The sequence below is a fragment of the Saccostrea cucullata genome, unplaced genomic scaffold (genome assembly GCF_032062105.1).
Source record: "Saccostrea cucullata isolate Sc308-1 unplaced genomic scaffold, CSIRO_AGI_Scuc_v1 ctg329, whole genome shotgun sequence".
NCBI classification, from domain to species: Eukaryota; Metazoa; Mollusca; class Bivalvia; order Ostreida; family Ostreidae; genus Saccostrea; species Saccostrea cuccullata.
Window position 1 is genome coordinate 336,055 of NW_026931985.1, and position 15,711 is coordinate 351,765.

At 34.5% G+C, this 15,711-nt stretch overlaps 2 protein-coding genes across 2 annotated transcripts; one reads left to right on the top strand and one right to left on the bottom strand.

Moving 5' to 3' along the window:
* The first annotated feature begins 28 nt into the window (after window positions 1-28).
* LOC134234201 (putative pre-mRNA-splicing factor ATP-dependent RNA helicase PRP1) lies at window positions 29-11,191 on the top strand. The gene is made up of 13 exons (XM_062716257.1): window positions 29-155; window positions 438-535; window positions 897-1,045; window positions 2,348-2,538; window positions 2,811-3,012; window positions 3,344-3,520; window positions 3,848-4,102; window positions 4,383-4,641; window positions 4,950-5,141; window positions 5,504-5,626; window positions 7,211-7,401; window positions 9,492-9,661; window positions 10,658-11,191. Exons 1-13 carry the CDS (start codon window positions 103-105, stop codon window positions 10,776-10,778), a joined length of 2,181 nt encoding a protein of 726 aa, XP_062572241.1. The 5' UTR covers window positions 29-102; the 3' UTR covers window positions 10,779-11,191.
* On the bottom strand, window positions 11,114-14,888 carry LOC134234203 (uncharacterized). The gene is made up of 2 exons (XM_062716259.1): window positions 14,850-14,888; window positions 11,114-11,727 (listed from the first exon to the last, which is right to left on the bottom strand). The coding sequence occupies exons 1-2, from the start codon at window positions 14,855-14,857 to the stop codon at window positions 11,277-11,279; spliced, it is 459 nt and encodes a 152-aa protein (XP_062572243.1). The 5' UTR covers window positions 14,858-14,888; the 3' UTR covers window positions 11,114-11,276.
* Window positions 14,889-15,711: the final 823 nt, after the last annotated feature.

Genomic DNA, 15,711 nt, shown 5'->3' on the forward strand with positions numbered 1-15,711 from the left:
ATACCTCATTCCTAAACTAAAGAAAATTACCCACAATTCCTGTAGATTATTGAACACGCTTTCTGGACGGATATATGAGAAACAGGTCAAACAAACGACAAAATGTCGAAGAGACACCGCATAGATGTTGGTGACTCGCAAACTAAGCGAACCAGGTAAAGGAATAATGTTGATCTAATCTAATTAATGGCAATTAATTGTCACTGATTAAAAAGGAGTAAAAAATAAGTAGAACATTTGTCACAAAGTCAGTAGACTAGAGAACAATAACCATATCCTAACCCCATAAATAAAATAATAAATCTTCAGACATTATGGAATTAACGCAAATATATTTTATATTCAGCAGTGAGATATATATATATAGTTTTATTTTACCAAAACTCTGTTTCTATATTTAATCACTGTCACCTGCATATCTTATTTCGTATTTCTAGAGATGATGATAGAGAGAAGAAGGATGAGAAGTCCTATAAGTCGGTATTTGAACAGTTTGGGATTGCCAAGCCCACCATACAGATGAACCCATTCACAGGTCAGTACTGTCATCAGCTGATATTTATAAAGCTAAAACTCAGTTGCTAAAACACCTACTTGGAGACTGGTGGGGGGGGGGGGGGGGGGTTGTTGAATACCAGTCTGGTCCATTGCATTTTTCTCCTTTCCCTTTACAATCCTTGAAATTAAGTATTTGAAACGGGAGAGGAGAAAAATGCAGCAGACCAGATAGGGATTCGAACCAGGGCCCCTTGAATCTCCTGTAAGTTGCTCTACCAACTGAGCTATCTGGCCACCGGCGATCAAACCCGGCTGACCGCCACATATTAGCAATAGCTCATTGCACTGATTACATAAAAATTGGGATTTAATGTGCATGAATGTGACATCTTTTTCAGGTTTGCCCTATACACCTCGATATTTTGAATTGCTGAATAAAAGGAAGATGCTACCAGTATGGGAATACAAGGAAAAGTTCTGCGATATCATAAACAACCATCAAATTCTTGTCTTAGTGGGAGAAACAGGCAGTGGAAAAACTACACAGGTAATGACTAGACCTTTATTTTGATTCTTTATTTAAAAAAAAAAAAATCAAATGCATCACCATGATCACTGTTGCTTTTTGAGGATCTACCCTTTAACCCTTTCAACACTGTAGACCGATACATCGGTCTGATAAAATTTTGTCTTGGAACACGGTAGACCGATACATCGGTCTCAGACACTAAACTGAAAGTCAAACGTTTATTCTTAGAAATAGAAAGTGTTCTCTGCGCAAAATCTTTCACTATGAATTATGGGTAGAATGATGTTAACATCCGTTAACAAAAATGGCGGCCCACATGGCGAAAACTACGAAAAAATAAGGAAAATTAGATGATTAGTAAAGAAAACGAAGAAGAAAGCAAAATGGCGGTAAACGACAAAATGTCCGATCTTTCTGGCAATGAAAGATTTAATAAAATGAGGGAATTAGACATTATAAATGTTTCTAGACAACAAATACATGAGTTATTAACAATGTTGTGAAATTTTGTCGGAGAAAGATGACTTGGAATCGGAATATCAAGGCTCCTTAACAGAGGATGTTTTCCACGCGCCAGACTTCTTCCGATGTTCTGAAACACCCCGTTTTATTCATTGATAATTATGGACTTGCTTTTTGATAAATTCTGACATATTGCATATCATTTTACTCGGAAATAATTTCTCTTTTAAACAATGGTAAGAACATAATTGATTTTGAAACTTCATAGCAGCAAATTTATTAAATTATTGCATAAGATCCGTTCTAAAATGTAATTATGAATTTTATTAGTGTTTTTGACTTGATAAATAATTTTGTATATATATCAAATTTATATCATTTAAAAGAGAAATGCCTCACCTTTCTAATGATGTGTCATTTATTAAAATATTCAAAGAAATAAAGAAGTTATAGTATTTTTTGTGACGGAAGGTGAAATGTTTAGTGATGCCCCAAGTTACTCAGTGTACCAGGGGTTGGTTGATAAAAGTTACTCAGTGTTGAAAGAGTTAAAAAACATAATTCTGTAACTACCTTAAAAAACCATCATGCTTTTAATATGTAAGTTATTTTAATTTCATGGAGAACTAGGATTGATATTTTTAAAAAGTTGTTTGGCCAAACTGTAATCGTACCTGTTTTGTCCTGACGTAATAGATAATGAGTTTATTACTTTACTTTAAACATATTTTTATTGAGTAATTCAATCAGGATTGGGCAACAGGCAATGCCTATGTACACCCTCTCCTTATTACTTTACTTTATAATGAGTTTATTGGGATTAACCATCATTTCAATGAATTATTCTGAATCCTACAGATCCCTCAGTGGTGCTTGGAGTGGGTTCGGTGTCGCTACCAGAAGAAGGGCGTGGCCTGTACCCAGCCCAGGAGGGTGGCAGCCATGTCTGTCGCGCAGCGTGTGTCCGAGGAAATGGACGTAGGGCTCGGACAGGAAGTAGGCTATAGCATCCGATTTGAGGACTGCACATCATCTAAAACTCTATTAAAGTGAGTAGATTTCAATTTGCATTTCTGTTGGTTTTCTCTTTTATGTGTAAAGGGCTGTATTCCTGACGCTATTCATTAGAATTCTTCATTATATTTCTAAGAAAACCAGATATTTGAACTTGTTTTATCAGATAAATGATTTGCATGGGGAAAAAAAAAATCATATTCAAGTTAAAATATAAATATTTTAGAAAAATATAGTTGAAAAGGGAAAAAAACATGTTATACCTGTAGTATAAAGAAAATATTTCTCATTTATACAATTCAAACAGATATATGACAGACGGTATGTTGTTACGAGAGGCCATGTCAGACCCGCTATTAGAAGCTTACGGCATTGTCATGTTGGACGAGGCTCACGAGAGAACGCTGGCCACAGACATCTTGATGGGACTTCTAAAGGAGGTAGCCAAACAGAGGTCAGATCTGAAAATCATCGTCATGAGTGCTACACTGGATGCAGGAAAATTTCAGGTAAAATTATAGTTTGCTTTAATTTTAAGGACTATTGTTCTCTGGAAAAAAATGTTTAGCTTTAAGGACCATCGTCATTGTCTTAATTCACAAATTTTGATGGGAATTTTGCCATTTTTGAAAAAGAGAACTAATTTATAATAAAATAGCACAAAATTTTAGCATACTCTTTAGGTAAAACTTAAAAAAATCTTGTCAATGACCAAAGAGCTGCTAAATATTGTAAAATTACTTATTTTTGTGGAAAAAATTTTTGGTAATTAAATTTTAAAATGTTTTTTGTAATTGTTATCAAGCAATTAATTTCAAGGCCTTTGTCTTGTCATTCTAGAACTATTTTGACAACGCCCCTCTTATGACGGTACCGGGGAGAACACATCCCGTGGAAATCTTCTACACGCCGGAGGCAGAAAGAGACTACCTGGAGGCCGCCATCCGAACAGTCATCCAGATCCACATGTGTGAGGAGGGACCGGGGGATATCCTTATGTTCCTCACAGGTCAAGAGGTCAGATATTTTTAGAAATTAAAAATTTTGTTGAGTCTTTTTGTTCAGTTGTAGGCCTTAATTGCCTCCATACTCAATAGATTGTCATGAACGCACATGGACCATTTGAATTTTTTACTAATGTTGAAAAATGTAGCAAAATGAAATTATTGTTCATTAAATACAACATAAAAACATGGTGGTTTATCCAAGAGGTGCCTGATGGCTTTGCTATCAATTTGTATTTAAACTGACTTCTGAGCATCATCACTGCTTGTTATCTTGACATTACATTGAGAAATTCCCTTTAGAAAACACTTATATTTTTCTTAATAATTTTCTGTATAGGAAATTGATGAGGCCTGTAAAAGACTCCAGAGAGAAATCGACAACTTGGGGCCAGAAGTGGGGGATATGAAATGTATACCACTGTATTCCACATTACCTCCCAACTTACAACAGAGAATTTTTGAAGCCCCACCCCCTGCTAAACCTAATGGTGCTGTAGGCAGAAAGGTGGTGGTGTCCACCAACATTGCAGAGACCTCCCTGACTATAGATGGGGTGGTGTTTGTGATTGATCCAGGGTTTGCAAAACAGAAAGTAAGTGAAGAATCTAGATATTTTTACTGCCTTTCAGGGAAAAAAAATGTTTGGGGGAAAGCATTTCAAACTTTGAATACTATGATTGCTAGTTCAATGTAATTCAGATGCCAGTTTATTTTGCTTCACAAAGCTTTCAAGATTCTGTAATCCAGTTGAATCATTTTCCAGACAGAACATCTTTAAAAAATATTGTTTATTTATCAACTTAAGTGAGAGATTTAGTTAGTCAATTGTTTGCTTTTTTCACATTGAAACAAATTATTTTATTGTTATATAGGTATACAATCCTAGAATTCGAGTGGAGTCTCTTTTAGTTACAGCTATCAGTAAGGCCAGTGCACAACAAAGAGCAGGACGTGCAGGAAGAACAAAACCAGGCAAATGTTTCCGACTGTACACAGAGAAAGCATATAAGAATGAAATGCAGGACAATACATACCCCGAAATCCTCAGGTCAAATCTGGGTTCAGTAGTGCTACAGTTGAAGAAACTGGGAATTGATGATTTAGTGCATTTTGATTTCATGGATCCACCAGGTATAGTATTTTTGGACATCTTGTGTTTATACAATGTTTTCCCTTTGTTTCAAGAAAAAGGGTTATAGATCAACTGTAACAGGCTTTATGACAAATCTCTGTAGACCTTAAAACAGTTTAATTTTGATTTTTTTGAATTTTTCAAAATGGCATTATTATCAATTGAAGCAGTCAATTTGGCTGGTGGCCAGTTCTTAGGGAAAACACTATTTATAGGATTTAATTAAGTGTTGGATGGATTACGGTAAATTTTGGGAAATTTGAAATCCCCTAAAATACAAAGCTCTTACATGGTTTTCCTTTGACAGCTCCTGAGACCCTTATGCGAGCTCTAGAGTTGTTGAACTACTTGGCCGCGTTGGACGACGATGGAGAGTTGACAGAATTGGGATCCATGATGGCTGAGTTTCCCTTGGATCCCCAGCTCGCTAAGATGGTCATCGCTAGCTGTGATTGCAGCTGTTCTAACGAGATCTTATCCATCACTGCCATGTTGTCAGGTAGCCATTGTTTCATCTGGAACAAATGAATAATTCTTTTGTCCATTTTTATAATTTTAAAAATTCAGATTTAGAGTAAATTCATTAGGTTTTGTTTTGGTTCATAAGACTTTAGTTTATTTGCACATGATTTTTAATGATGCTCTTTTTCTCTTGCTGAGGATTTTTAACTCTGCAGTGCACGTAAGACGCAAAAATGTCAAATTTAAAATTATAAACAGTTACTGTCCAGATGGACGTATAGAGTAGATCCGTGCACTGCATAACTTAGAACATTCCTTTTAGTATTGACTTGATGTGATGTCACTAATGGCGATGGGGCTGGGCCGTGTTTTGGCCCTGTTCCGTACCCCCCTGTTTAGTCCCACAGTGCTTCGTTCGACCCACGGAAATGAAGAAAACTGCTGACGAGGCCAAGATGAGATTTGCCCACATAGACGGAGATCATCTAACTCTGCTGAACGTTTACCATGCCTTTAAGCAATGTAAGTGGGATTTTCAAACATAGTGTGATTTCTAAGTGTAGTAAATAAATATTGTCTTTAATGAAGAATATCTTATGTTGCCCAATTTATTTAATTTTTCACTTAACTATATATAGATGTTGAAATTTTGTCAAAATTGATTCAGTCAGTGCAGAAATAAATTTAGACCTCATAGGCCATTTCTATAGTCAGTTTGGAATTTTTGTGACCTGGGTCCTCAGTTTTTAGCTCACCTGAGCCAAAGGCTCAAGTGAGCTTTTCTGATCAAAATTTGTCTGTTGTCGTCGTCGTTTGCGTTGTCATCGTCGTCGTTAACTTTTCACATTTTCGACTTCTTCTCAAGAACCACTGGGCCAATTTCAACCAAACTTGGCACAAAGTATCCTTAGGTGAAGGGGATTTATGTTTGTTCAAATGAAGGGCCATGCCCTCATTCAAGGGGAGATAATTCAGAAATAGTGAAAATTTGATTGTATGATTTAAAAATCTTCTTCTCAAGAACCACTGTGCCATGAAAGCTGAAACTTATAGGCAAGCATCCTCAGGTAGTGTAGATTCAAATTTGTTCAAATCATGACCCCCGGGGGTAGGGCGGGGCCACAATGGGCAATCAAAGATTTACATAGAAATTTATAGGAAAATTCTTAAAAATCTTCTTCTCAAGAACCACTGTGCCAGGAAAGCTGAAATTTATAGGCAAGCATCCTCAGGTAGTGTAGATTCAAGTTTGTTTAAATCATGACCCCCGGGGGTAGAGCGGGGCCACAATGGGCGATCAAAGTTTTACATAGAAATTTATAGGAAAATTCTTTAAAAATCTTCTTCTCAAGAACCACTGTGCCAGGAAAGCTGAAACTTGTAGGGAAGCATCCTCAGGTAGTGTAGATTCAAGTTTGTTCAAATCATGACCCCCGGGGATAGGGCGGAGCCACAATGGGCGATCAAAGTTTTACATATTAATATATAGGAAAATTCTTTAAAAATCTTCTCAAGAATATCAAAGGCATGAATGATCATATTTTTGTGGAGGCATCTTAACGTAGTGGACATTCAATTTTGTTCAGATCATGACCCCTGGGAGTAGGGCGGGGCCATAACATGGAATCCAAGTTTTACATAGAAACATGTAGAAAAAAATTTAAAAAATCTTCTTTTCAATGATTAGTCCTATTCATATGGAAGCATTCTCAGGTATTGTAGATTCAATTTGTTCAAGTCATGACTCCAGGGGGTAGGGCGGGGCCACAATGTAAGTTCAAATGTAAAGGGCAATAAAGCCACAGGTGGTCAAAGAAATATGCAAGCATCCTTAGTTAGTGTAGATTCAAGTTTGTTCAAATTATACCCTCTCCCTTTTAAGGATTGGTTTGGACTACTAGGTTTAAACTTTTCAATAATAAACTGATTTCTGCTTTTTTCCTAGCCACGTTGCTCAGGTGAGCGATGTGGCCCATGGGCCTCTTGTTCTAATGCCCAGTACAAAGAAACTTTATTGTAGACACTCTCAATTGACCAGATGTATACATAATAGTACGTTATAAAACTACCCATTTCTAATAAGATAAATATTTTCTCTTTTAACAGGCCAGGAGGACCCCCAGTGGTGCTACGACAACTTTGTCAACTACCGATCTCTGAAGAGTGCCGACAACGTGAGACAGCAGTTAGCCCGCATCATGGACAGGTTTAACCTCCGACGAGCCAGTACGGACTTCGCCAGCCGCGACTACTACCTTAACATCAGGAAGGCATTAGTGTCAGGATTCTTTATGCAGGTAAAAGTTGTCTGACTTGTTTACATTGAAGGGTCTGATATTAGTCAGGGTAGTCTTTTAGTCCAAATGAAATTTTTGTTTCATTTATGTGGCTTGCTCTTGTCCATCAACTTTTTTTGGCGCAACTCCGTCACACCTAAATGGATCATGCTTCTAAAAAAATATCAAACTTCTGGGCAGAAAATCATCTGATCTCAATAAACAGCTTTACTTTTCTCAATATATACTTTTCAAAATTTTATATTCAGTTATTCACAAGTATATACAGTAAAACTTGTTTAGTACGAAAAACGGATATTACGAATTCTTGGATGTAACGAAGTTATCTTGGATCACCATCTATATAAATTTAACTAATTCCTTATACTGATACAGTAGAGATCCGCTATTACGGTGACGGTTTTATATGATAGAACGCTTATTACGTTGTAAATTCAAAGCACAAATCCATTTCTTAACAAATCTATACAAAAAAGAACTGTTTATTACGTTGTCCAAAATCGCCAGGTCTCAGTAATACGATGTAAAAATTCTGTCAAAAATTTTTTCACTCCGTGTTTATTCAGTGTTGATTGCTGGTAGACACTTAGGGAGACGCTAAATAAACATTGGAACACCTGTTCTCTGAGAGAGTGTTAAGGTCAGACGACACGTTCCTCAGTTATATGTTTTGTATCTCTTGGTATTATATAAAAAAATATTCATATTTGTCATTCTCTTCTGATTTCTACATTGTTTTCAAAATGTTTTTAAATATAAGTACACCAAAAATTGTGTTATAGGCCATTTAGAAGACTAGGCTTATGGGTTGTATAAGAAATATGACCCTAGGGTATCTTGGCCAAATGCCTGGTAAGGTACCCTAATTTTTTGTGAGGATACTTGTTCAAGTACCTATACTTCAATGACAAATTCTGAGGAAAAATTATATATTTTTGAGGAACGTGTCGTCTGACCTTAACTAACAGGGCAGTTAGGTGATTAGTGACGCTTGATTGCACCCACCTGGACTGTTCCAGCGAGTCCAGCAGATTTGGAGACGTGCCAAAGCCATTGTTAAACAATTAAAGTTTACTCATAAACCTAGCTTCTTCTTTATCTATCGCTGTATTTTTTTAAAAATTCTTTTATTATTTATTTCATACTTAGTTTAATAAATTAATTTAATAAATAAAAGGTTATATTTATTATGCATGTATGCTGTACACAGGTACACATGATGTGTAATTTCGTTTGCAAATAAACTGCGTAAATAAAAAGCTTGGGTATCAAACATAATTTGGACAAATTTTGAACTCCACTACAAACGTTTTAACAGCTTGGGTAGTGGCTTGGACTTCCTCTCAGATATCAGCAGAAATACAAATCGATAATTGCTGAACTGCTAATTGACCTCTGTTCAGTAATTAAAAAAAAATTATTTTGACAGATTGCTTGTCTGTTTACTTTGACCTTTTTATTTGAATAAAAAAAATGTTGTTGTTTGTTTAGAAATGACTTTTAATTAAATACAAAGAGAATAAAATAATCAGAATTTTGGTAGTTGTTTATATAGAAATGAATATGACTACGAAGACATTGAAATTTTCACGAACGCATTATCTGGACAGAAACGAAAGTGAAAGTACATGTTACAGAAAATGGCGGCAATTAAAGGAAGATTGTCGAAGTTTCTATTAAAAAATATGCTCTATGCTTTTACTATGATGGAAAAAGAAGAAATAGCATCATGAAAATAAGTTTTAAAGATAAGTAATCAATGAATTAAGTGTATATGGCATATTGGAGAAGAATATGAGCATGAAAAGGAGATAGAAGGAGAAAAATATACCCCCTAATACAAGAACACGTTTTCCAAACGATGTTTTACAGGATTTTATTAGGAACTTTTATTACGTTGCCCTCGGTATTACGATATTTTACCGTGACAAAGTGAACATCGTAATAACGAGTCTCTGCTGTATAACATATTATGGATATAGCGAAGTAATTTCATAGTTCCCAATGACTTGTTTATAACCAAGTTTTACTGTACAAGTTCCATGTGATTATATATCTTTCGTATAGAATCAGTTTCACTTTTTCTGTAGGTGGCTCACTTGGAGAGAACGGGTCACTACCTGACAGTGAAGGACAGCCAGGTGGTGCAGCTCCACCCCTCCACCTGTCTGGACCACAAACCTGAGTGGGTGCTGTATAACGAGTTTGTACTGACCACCAAAAACTACATCAGGACCGTCACTGACATCAAACCAGAATGGTACGTTGGAGAGTTGTCTATATTAAACAGTGATGATGTAAAAAGGCCTAAGGGTTTTTCATTGAAATCATGCTGCATTCAAATTTTCATAACTTTTTTTGTGGGGGGGGGGGGACTAATATTCTAGTCTATAGACTGAATATTAATGCTTAAGGTTTATCTTTCTTCAATTCACCAATATCAGTTTTGCTTATAATTTCCAAAGGAAATTTTTAGTATAATAAAATATGCATATCAGCATGCGTTTTGACTGGATAATATTTATTTTAGGAGGAGATATCCGTCTTATTAGAGGCTCATTCAGACATTGTAACAGTTAGTTTAAGAAGTGCATGAGCATACAGAGAACAATTTTACAAAAGAACTTGCAGCAAAGACCAAAAATTTAATCTGATTGTAAAAAATTTTCATAATAAACTAGAGGTACTGTGAGCAATGAGCTCACTAAATGATACCCCCTGCCTCCCATATGAATATAATGGCAGTGTCCATGTTTTGCTCTGGAAAATCAAAAATATACGTCAGATCAAAAAGTAAAATAGGAGGTGCACAATGGCAATATGTAATTAAGAATCTGTGAAAGTTTCATTAAATTTCCTTCAGTGGTATGAGAGGAGTTGCGGATAAGAGATGGGTACCTCAAAGCGTAACACTAAACAGACGGACGGACTACATTATATACCCTCCCACTTTTCAAAAAAGATTGAGTGTAAAATTGCTATCTTGAAAGTATCTTTCTACATTAATTTTAAAAAGTTCAAAACAATTTTCAATTTAATGCAAATAAGAAAGTGATGAGCAGAATAAATTTTGGTCTCTCCTGGGGGCCATAAAACTTCAATATAGTCTCAATTTAACTAAAGGAATATATAGTGGAAAAGTAAGACTGAGATCAAAAGTGAGCTTGTCTAAGTTTTATGGCCCCCAGGCCAGGTCTTCAATATAGGCTTTCTTTACATGCAAAACCTAACTTTTTTTTGCCTTCTTATTTTACAGGCTGATCAAAATAGCTCCACAATACTACGACATGAGTAATTTCCCCATGTGTGAGGCCAGGAGACAGCTAGAACGTATCATTGCTAAGATGGAAAGTAAACAGTATCAGGAAGGATTCTAACCTACAACCACAATCATGTGACAGACTACCGACAGACCGTGTCATGTATCTGTCGACTGTATCAAAATCATTTCATTTTTTGTGCATTTTGACTTCATGGATACAGCTCGGTAACTGAGGTGGAAAATATCATTATTTAGGTCATGGGTGATGACCAAGAACAATATCCATGTTGTAATGGAAAAATAAAACATCATTATTTTTTTTATAAATTCATAGAAGCATGAGATCATCTCCTATTATGTCTCAAATGATAAAAGCTTTTTGGCTGAAAAGAAAAGTGAAGACAGACAATAATGTGAACTTTTCTTCATTCTCGATTCTTAGGTGTACTGTTAAATTCGTTAAAGGCTATATTTGTTGTAAAACCATCCATTAAAACTGAGAACAACAATAAAAATGTCAAAATATCATTGTTATATTTATAGCTGTCAAAAGAGTTGAGCAATTCTTTGTAAACTTGGCATGCCAATGTTATTTTTGTAGCTTTGAAAGAATTTAGGTATTTCTCTGTAAACTCCAGCATGTAGGGCACGCCAGAGGAAGAGCGATTTTGTCCAGGTAAATTCTCACAAGGTGATTCTCAATGTCTGGACACATGGAGTTGGGGTATACCTGTAACACCGGGGGACATGAAAGCAGGGGCCCATAAGCTTTGGTGTCAGATGTCTTGATATAGAAGTTATTGCTGACTTTATTATTTTGTTTGGTGATATTTTTGTCCTTCATAATGTTGTTGCTCGCTGCAGCGGAGTTGACCTCTTGGCAGACGGTGGAAGGGAGGCTTGTCAGTTTCAGTTCCGCTTCCGTTACACGTCCGAGGCGATTGCCGTGTCCATAACGTCTCTTCTGAAATTCTATAATAGATCTGGTTTTACTTCTGCTCAGCATAGAATGGCTCTCCTGAAGGAATACTGTGTTGACTTTCGCATTCATTTTTAGGGCTTGACTGAAAAAGAAGCATTGTGTTTGATAATATTTGAACCCTGAACATATCCTAATTTAAAGTGCCAAGGAAATTAAGATCTTTTTTTGTATTCTAGAGTAAAATACAATTATAAATTTTGATAAAATAACTTTATTTTATTAAAGTTAGGGTTTATTTCCATCATGTTAGCTAAAGATACGCACACACACACATTGCATCAAGGGATGTTTTGGCAATTTTTTAGAGGTGTGACAATAATTTTGGCGGAATGTTTATTTTGCGAAGAAGGGTTTATTTCCAAAAAATGTTAGTTTAGGAAGAATTTAAATCCGATTTCTGTAAACTTTAGAATATCTATTTACGCATATTTTGACCAAAAACCAAAATAACAACAGGTTAATCCAAGATATTTTTTCTTGTACCTACAAGATAAGATAAGATAATTTTATTTCCAATTTTGGGCCCAGAAGGCATAAAGGTTTTTACAATGACAAGATAGGTTCTAAAAGAAAGGTTATGTAAACATATACAAACATAAACACACATACACACACATGTATATATCTGATATAATATTACAAGTAACTTGAATGCAGCAGTATGGGGTTATCAAATTGTTAATTAACATGCAATCAAAATCAATATTATCAATATACATATATACCAGTTTACAAATAAATATGTGTCTATAACATTATTTATGAAAACTCATGGCATTATGCCTTATTTTGAAGGCTTTGACAAGATATTCACTTAGCTTTGTAACAATTAGATTATCTTCATTAGACATTAACCAGAGAAATTTGTCTCCTTTTGATAATAATATGAAATTTTTTTTTAATGAGATACCTGAAAAAGTTGATCTCTCAGCCAGTATATAATGGGCATTCAGTAAGAAAATGATATTCATCTTCTATATTGTTTTGGTTACACGTTAAACATATTCTTTTGTTTCTATCTAAGGGGATTCTTTGACCAGCATTATTTTTTACAGATCCATATCTGCCTTTTTCAATTCTTAGGTCATGAGCACTTATTCTAAATCTGCAAATGGATTTTCTTATTTCATGAGATTTAATGTACATATATTTTTCAATTATAAAATTTTCTTTAAACATAAAATAAGTAGTAAGGGGGGCTGATTCCAGCCCTCTTTACGTTTCATTTTCCAATATATAGTGTTTTTTCAAATGTTTCTTAACTTGTTTTTTAAAAATGTGTTTTTGTATGTTTTACATTCTGGTAATGAGAGATTAATTTTCTTACTATAATAAATTACATTTTTGTACCAGCAGTTAATATTGCCTTGATTAAGGTTAATATTTTCTGTATATGCTTTATGTAACAGGGAAGGGGGGGGGGGGATTGCAACCTATGCCAGTATAATAAGATGTTTTGAATAAGGATTGGGTATCTTCCCAGTTCAGAAATTATTGCAATATTAAACCTTCTGCTTCCAATATGATAATTACAAAATTTGATATTTAAGCTTTCTTGTTCCACTCTTTAAAAATATCGTATAAATGTTTGTTTTTAAAAATCCCATACATTGTGGAAAGCATGTATCAAAACAATTTTTAAGAAATAGCTTTTAGGTCTTTGTATAATTTGAAAGAAGCTTTAAGCGCTTTATATATAGATGAGATCTTGCTTCTTTGAAGGATCCACATTAGGTTAAAAAATTAAGTATTTATATTTGTTTACACATTCTAAGGGAAAAGTGTGAACTTTTCATTAATAAAATGACTACTTTTATTAAAGAAGTACTTTGGTTTTACTTGTATTAATTTCTAAGCACCATTACAGTATTTGTAAAGTAGGTCTAATTTGTTTTGCAGTCCTTTTTGGCTACAAATACAACAAGATCATCAGCATATAAGAGTAGGAAATTTTCTTTCAGAAAGAGAAACATGTCCAGTACATCAAGTAATTTGGAAAAATCATTGAGAAATATTTTTAAAATATTTGGGCCTAGTCTCCCCGAACTCCTATTTCTGGTCTATATGGGGGAGTTCCAATTTGTTACCTATTTTTATATGATTATGGCTATGTCTGTACATGTTGCACAAAATGTTAAAAAACAGCCCGTTTATATTTAATTGTAATAGTTTTAATTTTATGCCTTCATGAATAACTGTGTCGAAAGCTTTGCGAAAATCTACAAAACAAGCATATAGCCTTTTATTGCCAGTGTTGATATATTTGTCAATTAGACATTTTACTGGAATAAACTGTGTTCTGGATTCCATCATAAACCTTTTGAGTTTCATGTATTATTTTATGAGAGAGCCTGTTATTTAAAATGATATTAAAAAGTTTTGCTATGCTATTGTTTATTGTTATACCTCTATAGTTTTGGGGTAATTTAGGATTATCTGATTTAAAGATTGGTGTTGTATAACCCTCTAGCCATTTCAAAGATATATTCCAGATGTTAATACAAGATTAAATAATTTCAGAATACAGGAGTTTATGTAAATTTATGCTTTTATCATTTCATTTGAGATGTTGACAGGCCAGGGCTTTTCCCAGACTTTAAGGAGTTGATGGCTTTTTGGATTTCAGGTGCAGATATCCTGAAATCCAGTTTATTAAAAAAGGTAGCCGCCTTATTGTTTAATAATTCATTAATTTTAGTTTCAATTGTGTTGATTCTTCCTTTGTACTTTTCTGGTAGTTTGGATAAAGTAGTAAAGTAGTTAAACCATGTACTTTCATCAACTGACTTTTCTAAATTTTCTTTTGTGTTTTACAAAATTTCTTAAAGATTTAACCAGTTTCCAATATTCTTTAGGATTGGTTTCATTAAGTTGATACATGTATACCGAAGGGTAAAAATGCAGCGATTAATATTTTAGCTGGCTACTACAAAACCGCTAAAATAAACCAAAATTTAAATTAGCACCCTGCTAAAATAATTTGATACATTTAACGTAAAAGGTTTTTGGGGGGGGGGGGGGCGGGGTGCCAGATTTCTGAAAAGGATTGAAAAACTGGAACCAAGACAACCCTAAACCTTCTGCATAATTTGATAATTAAAAATTATACTATTTACTCCATGTTTCCCACATCGTAATAGAATTTCAAAAACGTCTATACATTTAGCATGTATTATGAAAACAATAAGAAATGTTGTAGCTTACCTATTCATTGTCGCACCGTTACGTTTGAAGTGAAAAATTACGTTCTGTGACGTCACAATCTAAATGCATCATATTAAGTGCCCCGATGACTTATGCAAAGTAATGCAAAATCACATCTTAGCTAGAATCCTTTGAATAGATTTTATTCACAAAGTCAATTCAGTCCACGTACATGTAGTATTTTTTTAAGCGCCCAGACCCCAATAATAACCCACCCAATTCCAAAACGTCATTTTTCGGACTTTTGAAAGCAAAAAAGAAAACTTTCCAAAACGAAAAAAGGGAAGTTGACGCAACTGAGTCAGGTTCTTTTCCGCTTTAGAAAGTTTGTCCCCTAAGTTGGAAAAACTACGGTTTGGGATTGGTATTATATCGTGTTAAGAGAGTGGGAGAGAGACTGTGGTTGAAGATTGTATTTATTTAATTTATAAATACCACTTGAAATCATCTTTTGTTTACTATTAAAGAGCTATGATTTAACGTATTAGTATACTTTGGGGTTAATATCAAAAGGATGTTGAAAATCCTTACTGAAAACATTTATGAAAAAAAAGGTCTCCCGACAATCTGTTATTTTGGAATATCGATGGGCATTATTTGTGCTCCTAATAATCCGATCTATTTTTATATTCTTTTGATAAAGACCAGTTTACGAATACACTGTCTCACAAATGAGATCAGCTTTTACACTGTCAAGTCCATTCCCATTGTTAATATTTCTGTTGTTATATTCCACTTTTACCTGCATATGATGTTTATGTTTCCCATTACGTATTCGGTACTCAAGAAATGCCTTGAGTATATACAAACAATTTTTAAACCAAGGAAGTCTACTGACAAATAGTTCGATGTTATATGGATT

What these genes read in the sequence shown, in the direction of transcription:
- LOC134234201 (XM_062716257.1), top strand. Translation starts at nt 103, where the DNA reads ATGTCGAAGAGACACCGCATAGATGTTGGTGACTCGCAAACTAAGCGA. An exon ending in TCATCTAAAACTCTATTAAA is followed by an intron (nt 2,539 to 2,810) that starts GTGAGTAGATTT and finishes CAATTCAAACAG; the next exon opens with ATATATGACAGACGGTATGT. An exon ending in TTACCATGCCTTTAAGCAAT is followed by an intron (nt 5,627 to 7,210) that starts GTAAGTGGGATT and finishes CTCTTTTAACAG; the next exon opens with GCCAGGAGGACCCCCAGTGG.